Source organism: Adelges cooleyi, unplaced genomic scaffold, assembly GCF_023614345.1.
Source record: "Adelges cooleyi isolate 19-005CV unplaced genomic scaffold, UGA_ACOO_1.1 ACOO_flye_CR_arks_rails_tigmint_CR_PRNA_307, whole genome shotgun sequence".
NCBI classification, from domain to species: Eukaryota; Metazoa; Arthropoda; class Insecta; order Hemiptera; family Adelgidae; genus Adelges; species Adelges cooleyi.
This window is the reverse complement of record NW_026095978.1, coordinates 2,474,282-2,501,313: the sequence shown is the minus strand read 5'-3', so window position 1 is coordinate 2,501,313 and position 27,032 is coordinate 2,474,282. Positions and strand designations below refer to the sequence as shown.

Here is a 27,032-nt window from a genome sequence, read left to right as displayed (position 1 = left end):
TGTAAAATTTGATACAAACAGTGTTTTTAAAATTTTAAACACCTATATCAATTTTATTTGACATCCGGATAATTTCGGTTATCGAAATAGATTAGATTAAATACAAATTTTGTAATAAATAAAAATGATTAATTGTTCATACAATTAAATATTGATTAATTGTTAATAGTTAATATTATGTTTAAAGCTATCTAGTCAGTTATTAATATTATTCGGGTAGTGGATTTACATGATAAGCCAACAATTTAGGATGTATTCAAGATATCAAATTTAGCTTTAGCCCTCAAGTCATAATTTAACGAAAGACGGGCAATGCTCTACAGCTTAACAAATAAGTGGTACGAAGCCGTGTCGGGCAAAATAGTTATCTAGATAAAAAGTTCTTATAACGAATAAAATATAAAAAAATATTCGCTGTTTTTGAATAAATGCAAACCTATTAAATTATTTTTTTATCTTTTATTTGTTATTGATTTTTTTTTGTCTGTAATTACCTTTAAACCCGCTGGATTAGTTTACTTGATCAGCAATTTTATCAAGCATTAATAATTGTGTCTAGTTTACGCTTTGGGGAGGGGAACGTAAAATTTGAAACGTTCACTTCTTCACTCATAAAAATATAGGCCCCCAAAAAAAAAAAATAAATAAATAATTGCAAATTTGTTTTCTTTAAATTGTATTCGATATAAATTCGTGAAAAACGGTCTGATCGCGTGGACATTTTAATTGAGCATTATTTATATCAATTTTAAATGTGCTGAATTCTTACTATTTCTAAATTCGCATCAAAGTGTTTGATTGTGATGAAATCACATTCAGATTAAACAATTTTAAACTGTACTACGATATACTGTGCACGTGTGTTATTCAACTAATAACATGTTTTTATAATAAACTAAACAAATATGAATTTTAATTTTTTATCTTTGAATACATAATTAAATACTTTATTATTTGAATACATAATTAAATTAATGTCTGTGCTCTAGATTGTATTTTTAACTTCAAAACTAATGTTTTTTTTGTCTGTATCTAACTTAAAAACCGCTAGGTTAATTTATTTGATCAACATGTCTATCAATCAGTAACAATTATTGTCTAGTAAGTGCTTTGTGGTGCTAGTAAAGAGTAATAATAGAGTATACATTTATTGTTAATTATTATTCTTATTATTTATTATATCTCCTAGAAGAAGTACATATGTTTTCTTTATTACGCTTTTTTATGTATAGTAGGTACAGGACTAAAGTCTGAAAACAAATATTAAAAGAACATCTGCTGTGAGTCTATTACAATAACAAGTTTTTCAGAAATCGTAGTCTATTTGAACAGCTATGGCCTAATAATGTATCATAAAAAAAAAATAGCAAACAGAAAACAACTGAATATTTTACTCTACAATGTATATACCTTATTAACTAAACAGCAAGCTCTATGAAAAAAACAAAACTTGTTTATATGATTCACACCTAGAATATAAAAAAGCTAGTACTGTGTGGTCGGGTCATAGTAGGCGGAGCATAGTGGAAACAAAGAGGTCACAATTATTCAAGAATACCTAAGTGATAAAAACACTTTCAAATAAACTTTTCTATTCGAATCTGTGGACACTGCACCTCACTTAAGTACTTTCTTACTGTACGGATATATACTGTGCTTGGTTTGGACTGACTGGTTTGAACTTACTATCGACGGATTCGCATCGAAATGATTTTTAAAAGTGATGAACCTAATAATTTTAATCTGTCTTTGTATATATTCAACTAACATTTTAATTCTAATTAAAAATTCGGTATTGTACAAAACCCGTGGACACGTTTTGTATCGTTTAATAATGTAGACAAATATGACAATATGATTTTTTTTATAAAAACAAGCTTTGACTATAGATTTTTTTACGCATGTTATAGGTATATGTTAGACCTATCTTCAGACTAATTTCCAGTTCTTAAATCTTAATATTGCACCTAAAAAAATAAACAAAAACTCTATAGCCAGCGGCAGGGGTTTCGCTAACATAATATAGCAAATCAATGTTGACAAATTAAAAACCAGTAAACAAAGATAGAATAAAAAGAAATTTGTACTTGAAATGAAAAAATATTCGTTGAATAATTTGTTCATCAATTAAAATTAAATACATGTTTAGTAAAGATCATTTTATTACATAGATATAATGCCCAACATTGGTAAGGAGTACAAACTTGTTTTTGTCCTCTGTTTAAAAATATTGACACTACTTGAGATTGCTCGAGATCAGTGTTGTATTTTAGCACTTATTCTAGATTAAATATAAAAATAATAGTTTGTATACTCAGAATATCACGCGTGAAAGAATCTGTTTTCCTTTTTGGACACAATGTTCATTTTCTAAAACGCACTGTCGCATTATCACATGATACTGATGCGGATTGCTGTGCTTTAAATTTACGGCGACTTTCTCCCTTGTTCTACCTCGTGACATGGTATTAGGGCCAAAAACCAAAGGAAAGAAATCCTGAATGACTCCTTTCGCTTAAACGTGATTTTTCACTTCCTAATGACCCGTGCGCTATATAAGCCGTTTCTTTTTTGAGACTTGTGTCTGTTTTTCTTTTTTTTTATACAGTACACAAGTATCCAAATATAACACAGCCTCTATGAAATTCGAAACAGACGAATTTACAAACATGTATATAGGTAAACGAAAAACCGCCCACGTCGATTGACTGATAATGTTGTGTATAGTATTTATTATGTCGCTTTTTTTCAGTAATAAATCACACCCGACAGTGAACCCAAGTTTAAATATATAACTTTTATTGTTTTATCCGTCGAGGTTTTATTGACTCGGTTTGACGGACAATTCCAATTGATATAATTCATTCAGCGGACAAGCCACCGTGTGTGTAGGTATATCGCGTATGCGTCACACGCCTCTGCCCTTCCGGTTAGGCGAATTCTCCCTTGGCGCGTTAGATTGCTTATGGGTTTCTCTGGACGGTACGGTCCAACAAAATGGGCTGATTGAATTTAATAATTTTTGGATAGCCCGTGTGAAACATATTCCGGAAATATGCCTACTGACGATTTTATTCGTTGTAAACAAATAAAATAAAACACATTTGGTCGATATATACGGCGCTGTATCTAGATACTAAGAAATATAATAATAATATCGCAACGGTTTTTCATTTTTCCTCTCCATAAAATATGAAAATATATACATGGTTTTAGTGTTTATATACGAATATGCAATACATTTAAAATGCAAATATGGGCGCTTTTCGGCTTCTCGACATCACATAAGCCACCTCGCAAGAAGTATCGAGACGATAAATCTACTTGCATGATGTGTACGCATTGGTTTTTTCTGAGTCGGCAACTAACTGACTGGTAAGGCGTTGCACTACACTACTAATGTGTACAATAACAGCTATAGTTACTGCTGTCGTTTTTTGTGACAGTCTTATACCGTTAGCTTTTAAGTGATATGGAGCACACCAACAACAATGGTAGAAGCCATAGGTATATTTATAAAAAAAATACTAAGTTTTGTTTCAAACCACTGTTGGCCGTCAGTAAGTGGCAATTTTAAAATGTCTTGTTCGCCAACTTAGAGCGAGATTACTGCTTAACGATTTAACTTTCCAACTCACCGAGTCTTTTCTTTTTATTACTTTTTTTTAGTTCTCCCCTCGTTCGTTTAAATCTCGTTTTTTTTTTTACTATCGAAATCGTGAACATTGTCTTTCAATTAATACATCCCTGAGAGTGTATTTAATTATCTAAAGCGATATTTAATTATTGTATTTGCTTAAATTCTAGTTCCCCGTTGAGAGAAAAAATCCCAATTGTTAAAATACGCAACAAAAAAATAACGAAAAAACCTTACAAGTAATGATCAGAAATCAATATATTATTTTATAGATAGCACAATTACCTATTAAGTAATAAGTATACTGTGGAATTATGTTCCTGAACAGCGCAAACTCTCACGGTGTCTCACATTAATACCCAACTAATATTCAAAAGAAACTTCCCGATGGTAAGTAAATTTACTTTGCCGGGAACTTCCCCCAATAATGTAGTTTTCATAAAGTCATGCTTTTAGGGTGTCAATGATCAACAGCAAGTCAACAACTACTCGTATATACCAGCTGTACAAGGAATATAGCGAGAATCTTGTCCTTTCGATAATAAACTCTTTTGATAAGATATACTAATTACTAAATAGTTTTGCTATAATATTATATCTACTTATATATGGCTCATGTTTTTGTGAGTTACAGGTGTCGAATTAGATTTAAAATATTATCATACTAAAGAGTATTGAACACTACCAGAATAAAAACAATTAAGTAAAATTTCAATTTCTATGGCTGAATCCTACTGTTACAAAAAAAAAAGGATTTTAAAATGGTATGTTTAAAAAGTATTTTGTTTAGGAAGAATATAAAAAAATATAAAGAACCTTTTTTGTTTTAAAAAAAAAACAGACACCTAAGGTATAAACTTTTATTTTTATGGAATATCATATTTTACACTTAATTTCTTTTGTCTGAAAGAAAAGAATATTCTTACAGAGAATGAAGACATTGAACATCTAAAACACAGATTAAATTTACCATATAAATAGTTCAAAAATTGAAAGCAATATTATATCATCTTTTACAGTTTTCATTAGTCTCCAAAATGTCCATTAGGTTAACTAATTCAAATATTTAAACGGCTATGAAAATGAAATTAAGTAAGGTTAAGATGATTCAAAATTATTTGCATGGACTTCAATAGTAGGTTACTTGTTTTTATAGTGCGTTACAGTTTGTACAAGTTATTTCTATTAGCTCTTATTGCTTTCGTGTTTAATTAACTGTAAATGAAAAGGCAGTCGGATCTTTGTAGGTAGTTAAGTTTCAGGATCTAAGCTTCTCTAATTTTAGTCAAACCTGATATCATGTGTAAGATCCAAATTACTTTTGAAGATTATTTATAAAACTCAAGACAGGGGTAATTAGATAAATTATTATCTCAATGAATCTGTTCCTTAACTATTCAGTGTATGAAACCTACAGTATCTTAGATTCAACGAAAGCTGTGTTTGCAGTTGGAAGCTACTAATGCTAATTTGATTATCTATAGCTGAGTTAACGTAGCTGGTAGCACAATATACACACATTATACTAACGCAACGTGCAATGCATGTGAAGTGATTGGGTAACAAATGGTCAGCTTGAGTCATCTTTATGTATCTTTGTGTATGCTTATGTAAAATTATAACTAAAGAAACACACAATATGTCAGTTGAATGTCACTATTATGTTATTGTAAAATATATATTTATTACACATAACATTGTGATTACAAAATGTTGACGAGACGTTAAACGGTAGTATATAATATAATAATAATAACAATAATCAATTGAATTCGTGCTAAAAAAACAACTGCTGGGTTGTGCAAGCGAAAAAAAAGTAGAGCGTTTCCAAATTTAAGAACTACAACTTGAAAAATTACGGCTAAAAACCCCGAAAAACAAAAAAACCTGTACCCCTCCTAGGGGGGTGGGCATTAGGTTAAATTCAAATTTGATATAACTGACGTGCGCGGGCATACTAAATAAATATTTCTTATAAATTTCAACTCGATCCGACTCTTTTTCTCGAAGCTATAGCCAGTAAAAATTCTAACTAAAAAACTCGTACGGTTTTTTTTTTTGTTTTTTCAACTTTCGCCTGTGAAGAGTTTAACTTTTTCAACTTTTACCCCCCCAAAGTACCAACTAGATGAAAATTGCGATTTATAGAGTTGCTATTCGAAGGAATTGGTCCAGTATTAAAGAAGTTACAGTGTATACAGATAAAAAAAAAAACACACATCAGAGTAAAACCAATACCTTCTCGCTTTGCATCGAAGATAAAATATTTTTGTTGGTAAAAAAACAACTTTTTAAAACATCTGGGTTCATTGGAAATAAGGTATTAGAATATAAAGATTAATGTTGAAGTACTTGAAAATTTGTATTTTATGTTAAAAATATATACAAGTATAATGTAAGAGATATTAGAACAAAAGAACAGAAATATTTTCTAATAAATACATGATGTTACATAGTTTCTTAAATGCACGCTTGTTTTTTTGGATTTTGTACATTCGAGGGTTTCTAAAATATTATTTTTGTGCCTCAGTTATATTACTAGTTTCGGCTATTGTTCACACGCTTTTAGTGGAACAGAGCACACGTGTTTCACGATTGCTCCCCACATTTTTGGGCACAACTCTTTGAGTTTCATCTCGTATTTTCAAAAATTGATATTTTTGAACGTATTAAAAGTGCGCGGGCAGATCGGTGTCGTTTTCGAGTCGTTCTGATAATACCAAATCGACTTATAGTCGATTTTGGGTCTGAGCTGTTGCAAACAGGTAAGCCACAACGTGGTATTTTGTACATCGTGTTGCGTTACAAACGGCATTGCCGTTTGAGTCGTTCGTCGCTGCGGCCATCGCGGCCATATTGCTCGTATACGCATATTTAATTTATTTAAATATTATATAGGGTGTATTTTTTCACTGCGCAAAAATATACAGGGTGTACTGAAACCCGGTTTCACCCAAATTTTTGGTTTTTAGTATACTGGGCGGCACCGGCCCCCATATACAGGGTGTCCGAAACCCCCGCGGCCAATTTCGGGAATACTCCCCCCCCCCCAATTTTTCAAAGTGCCGTAACTTGCTAACCGATCGTCGGATCGATCCCGGGTCAACGTATTTGGAGTGTACCCACCGGGGTACACTACATATTAAAAGTTTCCCCCCCACCCCCCCCATTTTTGGGAATTTTTGAGTCGCGATAACTCCGTCGGTTTTGACCCGATTTCGACGGGACCAACGCGGATAAATTTGTTTTAAAGTCGCGCATCCGGTACGTCTCCACTCTAGGGGTCAAAAATCCCTTCAAAGGGATTTTCCCCAATTTTGGGCCGATCGCCCCCAAATTTGGGTGTTACCTCCGAAAGGGTGCTCCGAGCGTCCTGTGAAAGTTTTACGGTCTTACCTTATTTTTTACGCCCAGGAGCTAAACTTAAGTGTAGTGCCAAATCAGCGAGCCAATACCCGAGCGTGTTTTCGTGAATTTTATCGCCTAACCCCTCGATCAGGGGTTAGATTACCGCGAAGTTTAGTTGGCGCAACAGACAGAATCAAAAATGGAGACTCCGATGGACGTGAACGTCCCAAGTCCCAAGAGTCCCCGTAGTCCTGTGCATAAAAAAGCCAAGGTTGACCCCAACTATCAAGCCGTGCTCGATGCATGTGGTTGGATCCGCCAGGCCTTGAACGACGAGCGCTCCCTCCGTAAGAAGATATCGGAAGAGACCAGCCAAGGCATCACACGCAAGCTAGAGACTATATTACAGCAGGCCTATAGCATGAGCGTCAGCATTGGGAACGATAATTCCGACATGATTCCCATGCTCATTAAGCAGTTTGCGGTCGAGCTTTCTGAGAAACAGAAAGAGATTGAGGAGCTTAAAAGGGAGATGGTAATCATCAACGCTGCACCAAACAACCATGTAGACATGAACAACGCGGAGCCGAAGGGACGTGGACGTAATAGGAGCAAGTCGGCCAAGAGAAAAAAGGAACGATCGGTGTCCAGGAAGGACAAGAGGTCCAAATCGCGACTAGCGCGGAGAAAAGAAAAATTAGCGGTGAACCGGGAAACAACCCCTCCACCCGCATACCGAGTGACAACCGCGGGCAAGGACTCCAGCGAAGTCAGCTCATTTAAAGGGATCCTGTGGACCTCTATTGTAGGTAGGGTAAAGGCGCCCCAATTGGACATGAAGACCACCAAGTCGGGCAAGGTTTATGTTAGAGGGATAAATGAAGAAACAAGGGCTGCATTAGTGGAGGTGGCTAAGGAAAAGACATACCTACTGAAAGCCGAAAGCGCAAGGTGGCCGAGAGTCCTTATTAGAGGCATCGACTCGTCACTGCGACCCGACCTGATCCCGCAGTCTATCGCATGCCAAAATCCGGACTTGGGCGTAGATGAAAAGACAGCGACAGAATATATAAAGCCAATTTTCAAACGTGGCCCGAAAGAGCAGGCAACAGTACACTGGGTAGTTGAATGTCACCCAAACCTGCACTCCCATATGTTAAAGAGAGCATTGTATATTGGCCTTTATTCGTGCCCAACCAGCAAGTTCGAGGAGGTGACGCAGTGTTATAACTGCTTTGGTTTCAATCACATTGGCTCCAAATGCAGAGAGGCCCGCAGATGTTCCCACTGCTCCTCAAAGGACCATATCAAAGAAGCGTGCCCTAACCTCGCCAACGACCCCAAGTGCAATAACTGCAAAGGGAAACACAATTCTCGGGATCCTACGTGCTCATCGAAAACAGCAGCTATCGCTGATATGTTGAGGCGTACCCAATTTTGTAAAGAACAATGAGCATCACAGCTCTAAAAATCGTGCAGCACAATCTAGGACGTGGCACAGTAGCGAGTGAGCAGTTATTAGAGTACTGCCAATCTATATGTGCTGACATTGTGCTAATACAGGAGCCATATACCCGCGGAGGCAGATTGATAGGGTGGGAGCAAAGCCCCTATCGCGTTGTCTTAAGCAAACCCGCAGCGCGGACAGGAGCACACTCTGCACTGCACTACGCGGCGGTCGCTATCCTGAACCCGAGCTTGGTTGTCGTCACACGGGAGGACATGACTACTGAGTTCCTCACGACAGTGTCAGTGGAAAGCCGAGACTCCAGGCTAACGATCATATCGGGTTACTTCAAATACTCCATTGCCACCATTGATCACGCTACAGCCCTAAGGAGGGTTATTGAAAACATACAGGGCGAATATCTCCTGGCGTTGGATGCTAATGCATTTTCGGAACGGTGGTTCAGCTCCCTGACTGACCACAGGGGCCAACACGTAGAGAGTCTCATTGATGATCACGATCTACGCATCAATAACGTGAGATCAAATCTCACGACCTTTTCGTCCACGAGGGCCTCCTCGAATATTGACGTTACGCTATCTACGCCAGCGATCGCAAACCATATCACGCGATGGCGTGTCATTGCCGACCAAACTTCAAGTGACCATAGAGTGATCAGATATGATCTGTCTCTCTCCCTGGTCTCTGCCGTCTCTCGTGCCAGGAGAGTCGAAATGGGCAAAATTAACCACGCGAGATTCGGTCAACTGCTCGATCGTTCCCTGGAAATCGCAGAACTCGTGCTCAACCGTGGGGACGTACACGATAGGGCCAGCGTCATATCTGACGCCATTTCCTCTGCCGCCAAACAATCGGTACGAACACGTCTGGTCGATCCGAAGCCGTCGCCTCCTTGGTGGTCACGAGACCTCAAACTCAAACGCGCTGAACTTCGCCGCGCGGCAAGAATATCGCGCCGTAGCAATTCTGAGGAATCCCGTGCCCATTACAACGTGCTTCGTAATGGTTATACTGCAGAGCTTCGCAAAGCCAAAACCCTCTCGTGGCGCAAGTTTTGCACCATAGACGGAACGGCACCCTGGGGCAGGGTGTACCGTTATGTAAAGAAGGGCTCCCGCGAGTCCACGGTTTTGCGCTCACTGGCCAAACCGGACGGTGTGCACACGACCTCACCGGATGAGACTGTTCAGCTATTACTGGACACTCTCATACCACACGAGCTAACAGTGGATCCCCTGCCACAGCCTATGGGTGTGGACAGAGAACTGACTAGCAGCCTAGTCGACCTCAAGTCAGCATTATGGAGGACAGCCCCGAATAAGGCTCCCGGCCTGGATCTAATCACTGGTAGAATGGCTCGTATGGCATGGCCATACGTCAGCGAGCACCTACTAGGCTTAGCCAATGACTGCTTTAGGCAATGTACTTTTCCACAGCCGTGGAAGAAAGCCGACGTGGTGGTAATCCGGAAGGGCCCGAATAAGGACCCATGCCTACCGAACTCATACAGACCAATTAGTCTCCTGCCCACGCTCTCGAAAGCCGTTGAATTTCTGATATGTGACCGCATAAACCAGGAGATCGCTCCGAATATAAGTGCCAATCAATTCGGGTTCAAGAAAGGACGGTCGACTGCCGATGCCATCGACTCTTTGCTCGCGTGGACCAATGATTCGGACCAGAATTATGTCCTTGGTGCCTTTCTTGACATTTCGGGTGCCTTCGACAACCTGAAATGGTCAACGTTGTTGTCCGATATGGACAGACTGGGCTGTTCAGCCAACATCAGGAAGCTCACCCTGAGCTACCTAGTGAATCGGACAGCAACAATGACGCTCGGAGGCGTGAGCAAGACTGCCACACTCACAAAGGGGTGCCCTCAAGGCTCCTTGTTCGGCCCTGTGCTCTGGTCAGTGACCATGGAGGACTTACTCCTTTCGGAGCTCCCTACCCACTCGCACATACAAGCGTATGCAGACGACATCGCGGTTCTCGTTGCCGGAAGGACTCGCAGGATTATAGTCGAGAAAATGGAGGACGTGTTAAAGATTGTCCAGCGCTGGGGTGATGACAGGGGTTTACGCTTCTCCACGCAAAAATCCACTGCTCTCATCTTAAAAGGTAACTTGGTACCTGGTTTCACCGTGAAATTCGGCAACGGTAGGATCGCTACGGCGAAGCACGCCAAATACCTGGGCATCACCATTGGTACCGGCATTTCATTCCGACAGCAGATCGAGGACCTCCGACTAAAAAACCTCGATACGTTCTCAAGGTTAAGAGGAACCTACGGAGATCTATGGGGGAACGATAAACGGAATTTACCACTGCTGTACAACAGCGTCTTTCTCCCGAGAATCCTCTACGGCGTGCAGTTTTGGTACCCGGTTGTAGCAACCAACCGTGGTATTAAAATCATGGCCCAATTGCAGAGACGAGCCCTGATTGGTATTACTGGCGCGTACAGGACTGCAGCCACTTCGTCGCTCCAAATTATTGCGGGAACGTTACCCCTCGACCTGATGGCTCGATATCAGGCCGAGATAGAAATGCAAAGAGGCAACGACCCAGAGGCGAAGGCCACCGCCTTGCGTGAGCTATGGGAAGTGCTCTGTGATACTTGGCAGTCCAGGTGGGACAATTGTACAACCGGTAGGTGGACCTATAAGTTTTTCCCGTCGGTCAGGCGTAGGCTCGCTACACCGCTGCAACTGAACCACTACATAGCTCAGATATTTACGGGCCACGGCGACTTCAAGGGTCGTCTCAACTCCCTTGGCCTCTCTGACACCACCGAGTGCATCTGTGGCGCGCCATTCGAATCCGCTGAGCACGTTTTATACGAATGTCCGTCAGCGCGGCCAGCTCGCGAGCGGCTAGAACTCGCGGTCCACCGTGCAGGTCACTTGTGGCCCTGTGACCCTGAACTCCTGGTCTCCACGAGAGGCTTGTACAGCGCGCTCTCAAGATTTGCTAGGGAAGTCCTGGTAAACCGCCGTCGTAGGTGAAGACATTGCCTCACCCCGAGCCATCATCAGGGAACCCGCCGGCGAGAGCGGCCTCGCTTCCGGCACGGATAAATCCGTAAAAGGTTTCTTAATGCCCTTAGTCTGGGCTTACTGCACGCCCACCGCGCGGGTGCGAACCCAACTCCGGGGTACGAGTCAAAACTGCCACCGAGTCCGGGCGTACTGAACGCCCACCGCGTGGGTGCGAACCCAACTCCGGCATGAGTCAAAACTGTCCCGCGTCCGCGAATTGATCGACGCGTTCGCGTCACAGACGCGAGTCTGCCGGCAAGAACCAACGGTGAGCCGAGGTACGGGGGCACTACAAAACCCACTCTGCCGAGAGTTAAAAAACGAAGGTATGGTCAAAAAAGGATTGGCGCCCGAGCCGAGTGGTGGAGGACCCACGACCATATGTGTGCGCGATGTGCACCGAGCACTAAGTACTATTGTTTATTTCTTTCTGAGAGATGTGATAAAATCACCGCCCACACGGGCAGCAACTCAGGGGTGGTCGAACGACCGACTGGGCCGAGGAAGGCACGGTTGGCCACACTGAGTCTCTCAGGGGGGTCGGTCGTGCGCGGGGCGCGGGCGGCTGGGTAAAACCAGCCGCGACATCCCTGTGGTTAGGGGATCAGAATTCTACCAAGGTTTCGTACGCCTGTCGTAAAAGGCGACTAAAGTACGCATAGAGGCCTGATGCGAAGTGGCCCTTCTACAGGATCACTTCTCTTGCGACATACCTTCCCCGGCCCGCAATTAGCGCCTAGCGCTACAGCGGTCCGCGGTCGTAGGGGATCCCCCTTCGGGGGCTAACCACAAAAGCCAAGGTACACCTGTTCACACGCTTTCAGTACTTAAAAAATGTAAATGTACATAGGTACAGTTTCGTTTTGTAGAAGTCGTACATTTGAAGCACTTTACGGGCCTTGTAAACTTGATTTACTCAAAAACAAGTTTGTGTACCAACTAAAATACTATTGTTGGTACAAAAACAAAACTTGTTTAAAACATCTAGTTTAAATTGAAATAACTTTAGTAGACAGTAGTTTTATACCCCTTAAGGTACTGTGTACTTTACCAAACCATAAGTGTGAGTGGCTCAACGATTTTGCAGATTCGTATTCAGCATCATAATCTGAATTCGCCCAAAAATATTAGGAATGCTTAATCACCGAACATATTTTATAGACAGACAACAGACTCGTGTAGCACCTATATAGGTCCTATTTAGATTGTTAAATTGAAAATGTATTTTATATTGTATATTGTGAGGAGAAGGACATAATATAGTTCCAGACACAAAAATATAAATGAATATATAACAAAGCAAATTGAGGATAAGTAGGAATCATAGGAATTCAGTAATTACAATAACTTAATCCCTTTAGATCAAATGCTACGATTTTTCACGTTGTTTCCTTTTAAATGTTTTTTATAGATGTATAAAATTACACATGTGCATTAAAGCGTTTATTTCCAATTGGTTTTATCATTTTCAGTTTTAATAAATTTGGAAGACCTGTGACCTGGCCTTACCTAACCAACTTTAAATCTGAAATACTTAAGGGTGAAGAATATAGCAAGATTCAAGGGATAACTGATTTTCTCCTACAAATTGTATACGAATATTCGTAGTTTTTATATTAGATGGTCGGAAAATATTACATACACACATCGATTTAGCATTCAACATTTTCTGAATTATTTTCAAGAAAATCCTAAAAAACGCACTTACACACACATGTGCATTTTGGTAGCTACATATTTGTATGGCTTGTATAACTGTTTAAATTGACTTTTGAAATAATGCCATAGTTCGTTCGATTTTTCGCAAATAAATGTGATATATTTGTTTAATGTCTTAGGTACACTATTTTTTCAATTTTTTTGTATGAAATGGCAAGTATAGAGTCTAAAAACTATTCGTATAGTCGCACAGTTGAAGTTCAGTTTGTAGTAGTTAAACATGGCTTTCAAATTCGCTATTTTATTACTATCTTCTGTCATAATTAATAATTCTGTATCGCAACCATCAACTAGAGAAGTAATATTTTATATTTCATATACTTAGAGTAATATTTTGAAACTATAAGTATTTTGTCAGTGTTTTGCTAGATTATTTGTTACAAACCGGTCAATGCTCAGTATATTACTCTACAGCAATTTTTTCTCGGAAATTATAACTTTTTTTAGCTTAACGATTTTGCAATAAACATACTTACCGTATTTGTGTACATAACACATAACAATCATAACTTATCTGCTATTATAATTTTCGCGTTTTAAATTAGTTCAAAAACTATAACAATATTTTTTAGGTTAGATTTTTTTACGTTATCATACAACTACCACGTTGAAAAAATGTTGTCTGAAACTATTTATTTTTTTATGTACAAAATAACTGTCTGTTTTTTTTATGTATAGAATAAATTAGATAAACATTGAATTAATTATGGAATAAAATTTAGTTATTGAAATAAACTTTTCAGGTTTTATCAAAAGCCTTTGGTATTGCTTATGACTGTTACAAATATGATGTACCCGGTTCTGATGACCCTACGATTCTTGACAAGTCCGACTTTTTAGATTTTGTGGGTGAATTCAGTTATAACTCAGTTTCACTAGAAGCACCAGGTAACCATTATATTATTCTATACTCAATGCATCATTTAATATTAATTTTTAAGTAAATATATTAAGATATATGATTGTATATCTTGGTGGAAGTTAAGTATTTAAGTAGAAATAAAAACACAATGATATTAATATGATTAAAACCAAAACTATTAAACATAAAATCACACAGTATAATAACAAATAAAGAACATTATACAACGTTACAGTTATACAGTATACATAATAGTAGATATCCGACATCTTAAGCAGAAGCTTATATATATACATATATATATAGTAAAATCTAGATCATAATTGAAATTGGTCTTGTAACAAACAACCTTCAATTATTTAAATGATACTGCACACACATATTTCATACTCCGATAACATAGTATTATTTATATTTAATAAAATATTTAAAATAAACGGTGGTAGTAGTTAAAACTCAAAATATCAGCATATTTAAATGATTTATCCAACATCTACACAATAATGAGAGAGAGTTCTACTTCAAATTATAAGCCAACTAATATTTTTGATTGGTACAAAATCAAAACTTGTTTAAATCACCTAGTTTTGTTTGAAATGAGGATATAGAATAAAAAGATTAATGTTGAAGTACTTGAAAATTTGTATTTTAAGATAAAAATATACACATTATTTAAAGTGAGCTAATCTAATAGATACAGGAAATTACGTAATTTGTTAAAATCACTCATGTTTTTTGGATTTTGTACATTCGGGGGTTTCCATGAATTTTTTTTTTGTGCTACAATAGTTTTGATTACTGTTCACCTGCTTTCTATATCTTAAATATGTAAATACATGATATTTTTTTTGCATTTTAGATTATATATCGTTTGACGATTTTTCGGAACTCGTGCCTTTGATTTGCAAAAAACAAGATATTGATATAAACGACTTCCTAAAAGAAAGAATAGCAGCAGCTGATGTAATCTAGCTTTAGATGAAATATCATATTTGTTTTGTTTAATTTATATTGTATATCAGTAGATAAGTATTTTTATACAGAGTGTTTCAGCATGAAAGGTAAGTAATAGATGATAGGTGATTGGACATCTGGAGAATCCACAAATAAGCCCCCGTTTTATTTTTTCGTTAAGTAAAAAATTGAAGGTTTCGACATTTAAGTAAAAAAAAATGACTTAAAAAAATATGTTATTTTCTGTTATAGTTTTTGGCAAATTAAATTAACTCTAATATCGGCTTACAGTAAACATTTTTAGATTTTTCTACAAATGTTGAGCTTATTAAAAACGCTGTTATAATACAATGCCTAGGTCAATTAAAGATACACAGGGTTAATTTGACTTGCCAAAAACTAAAAGTAAACAAGCTTATAAAAGTGTAAGTTTCTCAATTAAAAAGTGGGGTCACATCATTTTTTGAGTAAGGGGTCAAAAGAGAGTAACAATTATGTGACCCCTCTTCTAAAATGAGCTTTTTGCACTGAATTATAGGGAATAATTTTTTTATTTTTTTACTTAACTGTCGAAACCTGTATGTTTTGATCTAAAGAAAAAGGGAAAATGGGTGGCTTATTTGGGGGTCCTAACCTATTACTTACCTTTCATGCTAAAACAGCCTGTATCATACAAATAACACTTTTAAATATCATCACTGACATTGGCAAATATTACAATTACACAATTATATACATTGTATTATCCAAGGGTTAAAAACGTAATCAAACCAAAATGTACACTACTCGTTTTAAGTACCAAATGAGCCAATTAAAATAATTAGTAGTATGAAAACATTTTAAATTTTGTATATAACTATCCGGTTTTTTTTTTTGTTATATGTTTTATATTGTACTCTAGTATATACATAATTATACTTTATATAACGTTTTTATGAAATCTATTAGATAAATAAGGAATTAATTATAGAAATAAATAAAATAAGCGAAATAATCTTTTCAGTTAATGACAAATGCCTTTGATCTTGCACATGGCTCTAACACCCTTGGTTCTATAAGAAATATGATGAGTATTCGTCAGACCGCATTTTTAGATTTTGTGGGTAAAGAGGACAATTTAGAACATGTAAACAGTTATTGGACAGCGAATTCAGTTTCACACGAAGCACAAGGTAACCATTATATATACTTATAATATAACATTTAATATAAACTTTTAAGTAAATATTTAAAATAAACTTTCTTAATAACCTAAAGTTAAAACACAAAAAACCCAGCAATATTTAAAATGATTTATATTGTTGAGGGATAGCGCGATTTCAAATTTTGAACAAACTAAAATAATATTGTTGGTCAAAAACAAAACTTTTTTATAACACCTGGTTTCGTTTGAAAAAAGGTATTAGAATTTAAAGATCAATGTTGAAGTACTCGAAAGTTATGTATTTTCAGTTAAAAATATGTGTATCAGAAATCAAAAATTTAAAAGTAATCATGTGTAAGAGAAACTTTTAATTAGAACTAATGAGCAAAAGTATTTTCTAATAAATACAGACAATTGAATAGTTTGTTTAAAACACGCGTGTTTTTTGGACTTTGTTTCATGCCACAGTTATATTAATAGTTTTGTCTCTTCTTCACCCGCTTTCTATCGTATACAGAGTGATCATTTTATGGTGAACCATTCAATATATAAAAGGGTTCAATAAGAAATAGAATTTTTTTTTTGATAATGTTTTTTTACAATGTGATTTCAATCTAACTATTTTTGTGTTTACCCCCATCCCAACTTGATGGTTTTTTTGATAGAAACTTTTGAAACTTAATTAGTAACGCATACATTTCATTACCATTTGGGATTGAGAATAACGTACTAAAAATTTTGACAGCTTGTGCCAGTTCTATTAATAGTTTTGACAACTCTTCACCGGTTTTCTATATCCTATAAATGTATCTATAAATGTATTTAAAAATTCATCATGTATCTATAAATGTATTTAAAAATTCATCATGTATCTACATGATGAATTTTTAAATTGAAAACATATTTTTTGATTGTTTTTTTAGATAACATACGTCTCATAGAATTTAGGAAACTTGTATATTGGATTTGTTTAAAACGAGAATTTGTTTTAAAAGACTTCCTTGAAGAAAGGATACCAGTAGCTGAGGTAACCTAGCTTTGGATATAATATCATATAATTATTGTTTACCTAATTTATATTGTTATATCAGTAGATATACATGATATTATTAATACTTTTAAATATCATTACTTATATTAAAAAATATTACATTTAAACTATTAAAAACATTGCATTATCCAACGAGTGAAAACTTTATCAAACCAAAATTTACACTTTTTGTTACAACTACCAAATAAGTTGATAAAAATAATTGATAGTATGATATAATAAAGAATTTTTTTTAATGTGTAATTTAACAGTTTATTTTGATTTTTGGTTTTTTGTTAGTTGTATAATGTACTCTATTCTGTATAGAATTAAATTCGATTTTTAATTATATACATTTTTCAGACTATCGTCAGTTCTTTTAATATTGCTGTAACCTATTATAAAAATTTTTGTGCTGAAAACATAACTATTAGTCAGTCATACCCCGCATCTGAAAGAAGATATATTCGTCAGTCCGACATTTTAGATTTTTTGGGTGAAGAAAAAGGGAATGTGTTTTTACGACGTTTAAAAGAATATAGCACAGTGAGTCCTGTTTCGGAAAAACAACGAGGTAACTAGTATTTTTAAATAAATATTTATTATGAAATTAATTGCCGTATAAATTAAGTTAAACTAAAAAAAACGGTATTATTTTAATTATTTATCAAAGATCCATCCAGTGTTGGTGAGATCGCGATTTCAATATTTGAACCAACAAAATAATAATTGTTGGTACAAAAACAAAACTTATTTAAAACACCTGTTTTCATTTGAAATAAACTATCAGAATATAAAGATCAATGTTGAACTGCTTGAAAATGTTGTATTTTCAATAAAAAATATATAAAAGTACTAACCCATTTAAAGTAATCATAAGTAAGAGACATTTTCATATGTACAAAAGAGCAGAAATATTTTCTAATAAATACAATTAAATACATATTTTATTTGGAGAGCGCTTGTTTTCTGGAATTTGTACGTTCGGGGCAAAATATTTGCTGAGCCGTAGTTATTTTACTACTTTTGATAAATTTTTACTTTCTTTCTATACCCCAAAAATGTAAATACATGATCATTTTTGAAAGATTCATGAAAAATACATTTTTGATTTGTTTTTTAGATAAGATAAGCTTCGAAGAATTTAGAGGAATTATGAAATTGATTTGCTCAAAACAACAATTTGATTTAAAAGACTTCCTTGATAAAAGAAGAGAAGCAGTAGTGGTAATTTAGTTATAGATATTATACCATATTAGTATTGAATATTTATTAATTTGTTTAGTCATATCAGTATACCTTGATAAGATAATAATACTTCTTTTAAATATCATCACCAACATGCACAAATAATACATTTGCAACCATTATATGAATAATTTACCTTTATTATTCGCTTTTATGGAATAATATTTAATTAGCAAAATACATTTTTCAGGTTATTAAAAAAGCTTTTGATTTAGCTTATGAACTCTACACTAAAACTGGAAAAAATGTTATTAGTCTGTCTGACTTTTTATTTTTTGTGGGTAAAGACAAGGATAATTGTTTTAAAGTAGCGAATTCAGTTTTAAAGGGAAAAGGTAACTATTAGATATACTTTATAAATAAGTTAAAATACATTTTTAAATAAATATTTATTATTAAATAACTTTTTAAAAACGACTGGTTTCGTTTGAAATAAAGTATTAGTACCTATATAATGACCAAAGAGCCAAAATAATTTCTAATCTCCATAGTTTGATTTACGCACGGTTGTTTCTTTGGATTTTGTACATTCAGTTTCAGTTTCAAAAAAAAAATTATTTATACCTACCACAGTTATTTAAATATGTTTTACTACTGTTAACCTGCTTTCTATATCCTAAAAATGTAAATACATGATGAATTTTTAAATGAAAAATAAATGTTTTGATTGTTATTTTAGATGAGCTATACATGAAGGATTTTAAAAACACTTTGTATTTGATTTTCTCAAATCAAGAACTTGTTTTGAAAGACTTCCTTGAAAAAAAGATGGCAGTAATTAAGGTGTAGATATAATATCATATTAGTATTGTTTAATTTATATTGTAATATAACTATAGATAAGATATTAGTATTGCATTTAAGTATCTTCACTTATATGCACAAATATTACATTTACACAATTATATTCATTGTATTATCCAGGAATTGAAGAATTATAAATTAGTTTTTTTGTAAAACGAAATTTAGTTAGTAAAATTCATTTTTTAGGTTGTAAAAAATGCTTGGACTACCGTTTGTAATATTTTGCATGTTGGTGATAAACATCATTTACGTCAGTCTGAATTGTTAGATTTTATGGGTCGAGCCGACGATTCACATTTACATTTTTTAAAGGATTATTGGTCATTGAATATAGAGTCACTAAATGAACAAGGTATCTATTATATAAACTTTATGTGTCAATTAAAATTACTTATTAAATAAATATTTAGTATAAAATAAAATGTTGTAATAACTTAGAGTTAAAACTCTAAAACTTGGCAATATTTGTTAATGATCTACTCAGTGGGAGGGAGAGAGCTTGGGTAATATTTTAATTTTTGAACCAACTAAAATACTATTGTTTATTTATATTAACTTCTTAACCAAGTGCAAGTGACACAACATTTTTGCAGATTTGTAATCAGTATCATAAGAGTAAATCACTCGAAAATATTAGGGGGGCTGAGCACCAAACGAATTTGATAGAAAACAGAATCGTGAGGGGCTTTGTCCCAAAAACTATACCATCTCCGTTATATTTAATCTCTCTAAAAATGAAATTTATAATACATTTAAATTAATTATAACGTTTTGTATAAAGCAAATTATTTGTATTTATCAGTTACTTATTATAAATGATTAATATGCGTTGGTCAGCATATTTATTTAAAATAGATTCGTTGCTTAAGACAATATTTTTTTCGTTATGAATAATTGATAGCTGCGTTAGTCAATCTTTTTGATCTTAAAAATAAATACTTATATAAATTAATAGCGATATGTACATGTACCTAAATCATCTGGACAAATCTGGACGCTAGTAGATGTTATATATTTCTTCATGTGCGATTTTTATAACTGGTGTGACTAAAGTAACTGTAGCCAAAAATATTTCAGGTCTACTTAAATACGGAAAAGACTAAAGTTGCAAAAAAAAATATATATACTTTCCTAAAATATATCTGATACACCTATAGGCTAAAACTTAATTTTAGTTAAAGTATTAAAAAACCAGTACAATGGTTTGGACCGTTGTGGAAACGGGGAAGTCGTTGGTTCCCAGAAATTAAAATCACTTTCAAATAAACGCTTCGTTGAGAGTTTGTGATTAGTATGTTCAAGCCAGTGCAGTCCAAACCAAGCACAGTAAGAAAGTATTAATGTGAGGTGCAGTGTCCACAGTTAAGCATCAAAGCGTTTGCTTGAAAGTAATTTTATCCAATTAAGAAAGTACAATGGGGTAAAATTACTTTTGTATTATTTATTTATTTTTATATATATTTATATATAGAAGTAGGAGTGGTCTTGTGAGAAAAGCGCCGACACTCAGTCACGGGCACTAGCTTGTTTTTTGAATTTTTTTCATTCGGGGGTTCCCAAAAAATATTTTTTTACCATAATTATTTAAATATTTTTGACTTATGTTCACCTGCTGTCTAAAATTATAAATGCACTATGAATTTAAATGATGATGAAAAATACATTTTTGTTTTGTTTTTCAGACAACATGGGTTTTAAAAGATTTGCGGACCTTGTGATTTTTATTTGCGCAAAAAAAAATATAGATATAAAAGACTTCCTTAGAAAAAGGATAGCAGTAGCTGAGGTATTTTTGCTATTGATATAATATCAGATTAGTTTTGTTTAATTTATATTTTAATATCAGTATATATTAAAATATGAATAATAAGTACCTATCTTTATAAGATATTAGTAATATATTTTAAATATCTTCAATTATTTTTACTTATACTGCCATACTACCAATAAAGTTGATTAAAACAATTATGGTGGTATAACTGTTCGTTTTTTTTTTTAGTTTTTAATCATACTGTCTATAAAAAATGTAATTTATTATTAGATTAGCACTGAATAAATTAGTTGTTTATGAAATACAATTTAATTAGTTAAATACATTTTTCAGGATATACATACAGCTTATACTTCCGCTCTTAATCATTACAAAATTGCTCTTGAAAAAGGTTTTAAAGAGTCCAAATTTTTAGAATTTGTAGGTAAAAAAGAAAATGTACAATTGGTAAATCAATTTTGGACAGTGAAAGGAATATCAATAAAACGACAAGGTAACTCACCTTGATAAGATATACTTTATGTTTCATTTAAAATACGGTTTTAAATTAATATACTTTATTATAAAATAAACTGTCATGATAACTTAAGTTAAAACTTAAAAATTCAGCAATTTCGATCAATAAACTACCCAATTTTGAGGGAGTGCGTGGGTAATGTTTCCATTTTTGTAATAATTAAAATATTATTGTTGATACAAAAACTGTTTAAAATAGTTTGTTTAAAGCATGCTTGTTTTTTGGATTTTATACATTGGGGATTTCTGAAAAAAGTTGTTGTGTCATGTTGTTTTAATAGTTTTTACTTCTAATCTCCTGTTTTCTTTATACTATACATTATAAATCTTTAAATGAAAAATTAATTTGTTGTTTTTAGATAACATAGATAAAAAGATGTTTTCGCGTCTTGTGCAATATATTTGCTCAGAACGAAGTTATGATATAGCGAAATTCCTCAACGAGCGATTGGCAAATATGAGTAGCAAATCCTAGATTAGCTGTATAAATTATAGGATATTAATTTTGATTTATTTATTGTAACACGAGTAGATAAGTATCTTTACGTTTACAAGGTATTAATAATACTTTTAAGTATCTTCACTTACATGCACAAATATTAAAATTGCACAATTATATACATTATCACGTTGTTATCAGAAATATATTATATAAAATTATTGTATTATATTAAATGAATAAATTTGGGTCAAATAAAAAATATAACATTATTATAAATTACATTTTAGTAGTTATTATAAATACTGATAGTATATTTCTATCAATATTATTTAATTATAACAAATTCTACAAGCGACTGTAAGCTCAATTTTATAATATTGCTTTTATCGGAAACCTATAAGCAAAATGGTTTTTTGGCTAACACATTTCTCTCTCTTATATAATTACTATCACAATTCTCAAGATATTGTTTATTGTAGTGTGCTGCTTTGTAGCTTACTCATTTAATCTTGCAGCCACCCAAGTTCTTAAAGTACATAGTAGTATTAAGAAAAATTGTAGGTTGTATATTAATTCTTCCGGGGTCCTACTTCCTTAAGAAATTTAACTAAAATAATAGAATCACGAAGAAACTTTAATAAACATTTTTAAAGATGTAGTAATTATAAGAAAAAATGAAACAATAAATAACAACACAAATTTGTTTAGACGTGTCATAAAAAGATAAATAAAATCCCCAAGCTGTTACGTACATATTCAGAATATTATATTATATTATACATATTCAGAATACTTTTGTGTGGTATTAAAACTTTAAGTACATTATAAAGACTTGGTTAACGATAAGTAAATTAATACTTTTTAGGTTTGACTTTTCCGTAATCAGGCAACTATAACGTTTAACTTTACAAACTAAAAAAAGTTTAGACAAACTTTTTTTTTTTAATGTGTAAAACAACTGTCCACTTTTTTTTTTTGTTAGATATTCTCTATTATATGCAAAATTCAACTTTATAATTTGTTTTTAAGGAATATATATGCAGTTAATTATAAAATTAAATAAAATTAGTGAAATAAACTTTTCAGGTTTGAAAGAGACTTAATTTCGTTTATGACTGTTATTACAATTATAATGATGTAAACACTTATATTATATTGATCATTCCCAATTTATATTAACGAAAAAAAAAATGAAAACTGAGCGTATCTAAGTATTCTTAGTATGACCAAGATAGATTGGTTTAGAATATACCTACTCATTTCCTCGTCGAAGACAGCAAAATAAAATAATACAAATTTACAAAAAATAACACAATACCATTGTATTGTAAAAAATACTCTGAAAGGTATGACAGAACGCTTGTTGTACACTTGCCGGACTACTCGACTAAATCTATTGAAAGTTGTTTCCAAAAAATAGTATACTTTCGATCAGCCAGTTGATGTAGAACCGGGTGACTTGCAAATTAGAAAAGTAAACAAGTTTTAAATTATTTCTATAGGTATAACTAAAACCCGGCATGAAATGGATTCCATTCCACCGAACAGTTTTCCGTGGTAAAAAAAAAAAAATGTTTCAATCCGACTTTAATAACTAAGCATATTTATACGGATGTAAGGACTTAAATAATTACATATGCTTATTAATAATAATTCATTATTATCTTCTTATTAACAACAATAAAATAATTATTAATAAAAATTATTTTATTATTAAAAATATTTTATAAATTGATTAAATAATTTATAATGATTAATAACGTCATTTAGTGTACCTATAAGTCAAGCAATTAGAAATAATGATGTTCATAAAACAATCAAGACAGATTCGTTGTAGCCACGATAATTAGGATATTTGTTTTTTTTAATTCCCTGAACGATGAACAATGCATACAAAATTTGAGCTTATCCAGTTTTAAAGCGGTAAGGGTTTTAATAGGAGTCTTCTTTAGGCAATAAAAATGGTTTGAATCAATTTCGACCGTGTTAATATATTTCAAGCAATCTATTATTGTCTCTAATTATTTATTTTTATTTGTTTTTAAGTATAAAATTATTATTAATTTTTTTTATTTTATGCAAGAATAACAATAAAATAATTTTATTATTTTCTTAGTCGAGTTTTTATTTAAATCTTTTTTTTTTATTTAAAAAATAATATTTTTATTTTGTATTTAATAGAAATGTATTAAAATTATGATTAATGACTCAGCTTTTATATTACAGTTTTATTTAAATGAAAAATTTAGTTGTCTTTGAAACCGCCAAACAATTTCCTCAATTTGTTTAACGATTTCATAGACTGCATAAAGGCTACTATCTATGCTAATTCAAAGTCAACTTGTATATATATTTTTTTATCTTTAAAACCATTTTGAATGGTATCTTTTTTTTGTTTATGCCTACCTAAACAGGTTTAGATAAAAAAAAAATATTTTAATTTGCTATCAAGGATGCTGTGATATTAAATATTTTAAAAAAATACGATAGAGACATTTTTGAAACGATTTACTGCAACAACATTTTTTTTAAGTTGCATAAATAAAATTTTACAATTTGCTCATTGCATATATTATTTTTACCAAAGACGTATAATTTTTTATGTGTGCATTGTCAGCCATCGCAGCTGTGTTGCAAAAAAAAAAAAGGCCATCGCCAAAAGTATAATTTACTAACCGTCAACTACGTCATCGATTGTTCGATTGCATTTATACTTTTTTTTTCTGTTTTTCACAATTATTGTGAAAAGAATAAAAATATCAATTTTTATTAGAAATTGCCCTAAATTTTCGGCAAAATAGTCTTTATTAAAAAAGTTATTAATTTGTATATGTTACCATTTATGTTTAAAAAGTCGACCTTCAATGGACTTTGTAGACCCCAAAAATAGATATTATACGTTTTCAGTCGGTATGTTGCTATATTCGTTTTCTTTGACTACTTGTACCTGTAATGTATACAGTACACATAATATAACTACTTAATACATGACAGCCATTTTTTTGTGCCTATTAATGACGTCATGAACAATTTTGTAATTCCTCTGCCAATAATCTAGGTTAATAATCAAAAAAAGCACCCGTTACAAATTATTATTAATAACAATTACTACAGAAATTATATAAGATAAAAAACTGTTCTCCAAGATCACTAAAATTTAAATAAGTATTATAAATCATTATTTAGACAACAAATATGTGTTGAGTAGGTATATTTAACTATTATCAATACTATCAAAGTTATCTGAACTATAATCTAAGTATTCATTTAGCAGCTATAAATTATTAATTACGAATTAACCAACAGGCCCACTGAAGAAATATACCAAAATATTGGACCAACTAAAATGATGGTTAATATAGGGATACAATAAATGTATAGTTGGAAAACTAAATAAATAGTTTGGCCAATTAAATGTTTAGTTAAAGCAAATACTTATATTTTAGTAAGTATTTTACAGTTATTTCAACTGTAAATTTATTGTGTCCCTATAATAACAATAAATTGATTTAGTCCATCTAAGTATTTTTGCCATGTAATTAATTCCTTCATTAATACTTTTGTAATAAAACAGTCTCTCGCATTCACAGTATAGCTTTCTCAAGAGTTTAGACACAAACAATTGCTTAGTATTGCGATATACGCTTGTATATCTTGGTAGAAGTTAGTATTTAAGTAGAAAATAAAACACAACAATAATATGTTGGAACACAATACTATTAAACATAAAAACACACAGCATAAATATAGAGAATAGTATATACAACGTACGTTACAGTTATAACAGTGTCCGTAACAGAGTGGTGATCCAACACCTTAATACTATGTCTTATATACTCGTATGATATAATCTAGGTTACAAATGTAATTGGTCCTTGTATCAAACAACTTTTAAATAATACACAATGATTTCTATAGTGTTCACATATAATATCATATAAGGTTATACTATATTTATTACTTATAACATACTTATATTCCATGACCTAAATAGACAATATTAATTATACTTAGCTTTTTTAAAAATATAGGAACATTTTATTCCCGAAGAGTTTTTTTTAAATAATTTTTAAATTCACGTCATTATTCGAGTTTTAAAAATATTTTTTTTTTTGTTTTTTAACTTAATAGAAACTAAAAAATGGTCATCAATATAAAACTAAAATTTGTTCGGTTGGCATAGCTTAATAAGTATTGATCCTTCAATTAAGTCAACATAATGTAATGAAAAAGATAATATTTTTTTAGCGAAATAAACTGGAGGTTTGGCGAATAAGGCCCTGGGTATAAATAATAAAATTGTCCTATTAATTTTACAAAATTCATAAAATAGTACTTTAATTGTAGGAAACGATTTTAAATTACTAACGAGTCTGACTTCTACAATTATTTAAATTACTATTTTTTTTTGTTTTTGAGACAGGAAGCGAAATCTATTGCCTATTAATCTAAGAACGTACAAGATAGTACACACATGCACTCTATCGGAGTGACTGTTTTGGTCTTTAACGCTTCGTATTCGTCACCATGTATCGTGTAGATGGCGCTTGATGTTCATTTAATATTGTTTTTGATGTTATAGTCGTTTAAAAAAAATTACAATTCAACTTGAGACAAACATTGTTAGTAAATATTATTTCAAAAATGCGAATTACAAAAAACAGCCAAAAACCCTATTTCAAAAAATTATTTTAAAATAAACAAATTCATAGTTTTCAAATGGCTTATCCTTTAGGAATAATTCTTATTCTATTTTATGCGATTTTTTTTTTTAATTTTACAGCGAAATATTTATTGTAAGCCAATTAACTTGACAGACATTTTTTTATGACACTAAAAAATATATAGTTGATTGTATTTTATATTATATTTATATTTTCCGTGTATCTACCTACAAAACATAGAAAATTACATTTCAGGAATAAACTAAATATTAGATTTTACTGTACGAAACAAACTATGACAGAAGTGATAAAGTGTTATAAGTAAACAATTTATTATTCGATTAGGTATTTATCAGTTAATTTTGGAGTCATTTTAATAGTTTA

At 32.7% G+C, this 27,032-nt stretch overlaps 2 protein-coding genes and 1 long non-coding RNA gene across 3 annotated transcripts in view; 2 read left to right on the top strand and 1 right to left on the bottom strand.

The window, feature by feature from the left end:
* The window catches only part of LOC126839618 (uncharacterized), a 45,189-nt gene that overhangs the window by 6,232 nt on the left and 11,925 nt on the right, over positions 1-27,032 (bottom strand). The gene's annotated exons all lie outside the window — the stretch shown is intronic.
* LOC126839772 (uncharacterized) lies at positions 13,417-15,047 on the top strand. Its single transcript, XM_050575180.1, has 3 exons — positions 13,417-13,511; positions 13,957-14,101; positions 14,935-15,047. Exons 1-3 carry the CDS (start codon positions 13,434-13,436, stop codon positions 15,045-15,047), a joined length of 336 nt encoding a protein of 111 aa, XP_050431137.1. The 5' UTR covers positions 13,417-13,433.
* On the top strand, positions 19,133-20,996 carry LOC126839619 (uncharacterized). Its single transcript, XR_007685927.1, has 3 exons — positions 19,133-19,234; positions 19,442-19,607; positions 20,938-20,996. It is a non-coding gene; the product is annotated as an uncharacterized LOC126839619 (long non-coding RNA).

What these genes read in the sequence shown, in the direction of transcription:
- LOC126839772 (XM_050575180.1), top strand. Translation starts at nt 13,434, where the DNA reads ATGGCTTTCAAATTCGCTATTTTATTACTATCTTCTGTCATAATTAAT. An exon ending in CGCAACCATCAACTAGAGAA is followed by an intron (nt 13,512 to 13,956) that starts GTAATATTTTAT and finishes TAAACTTTTCAG; the next exon opens with GTTTTATCAAAAGCCTTTGG. An exon ending in AGTTTCACTAGAAGCACCAG is followed by an intron (nt 14,102 to 14,934) that starts GTAACCATTATA and finishes TTTGCATTTTAG; the next exon opens with ATTATATATCGTTTGACGAT.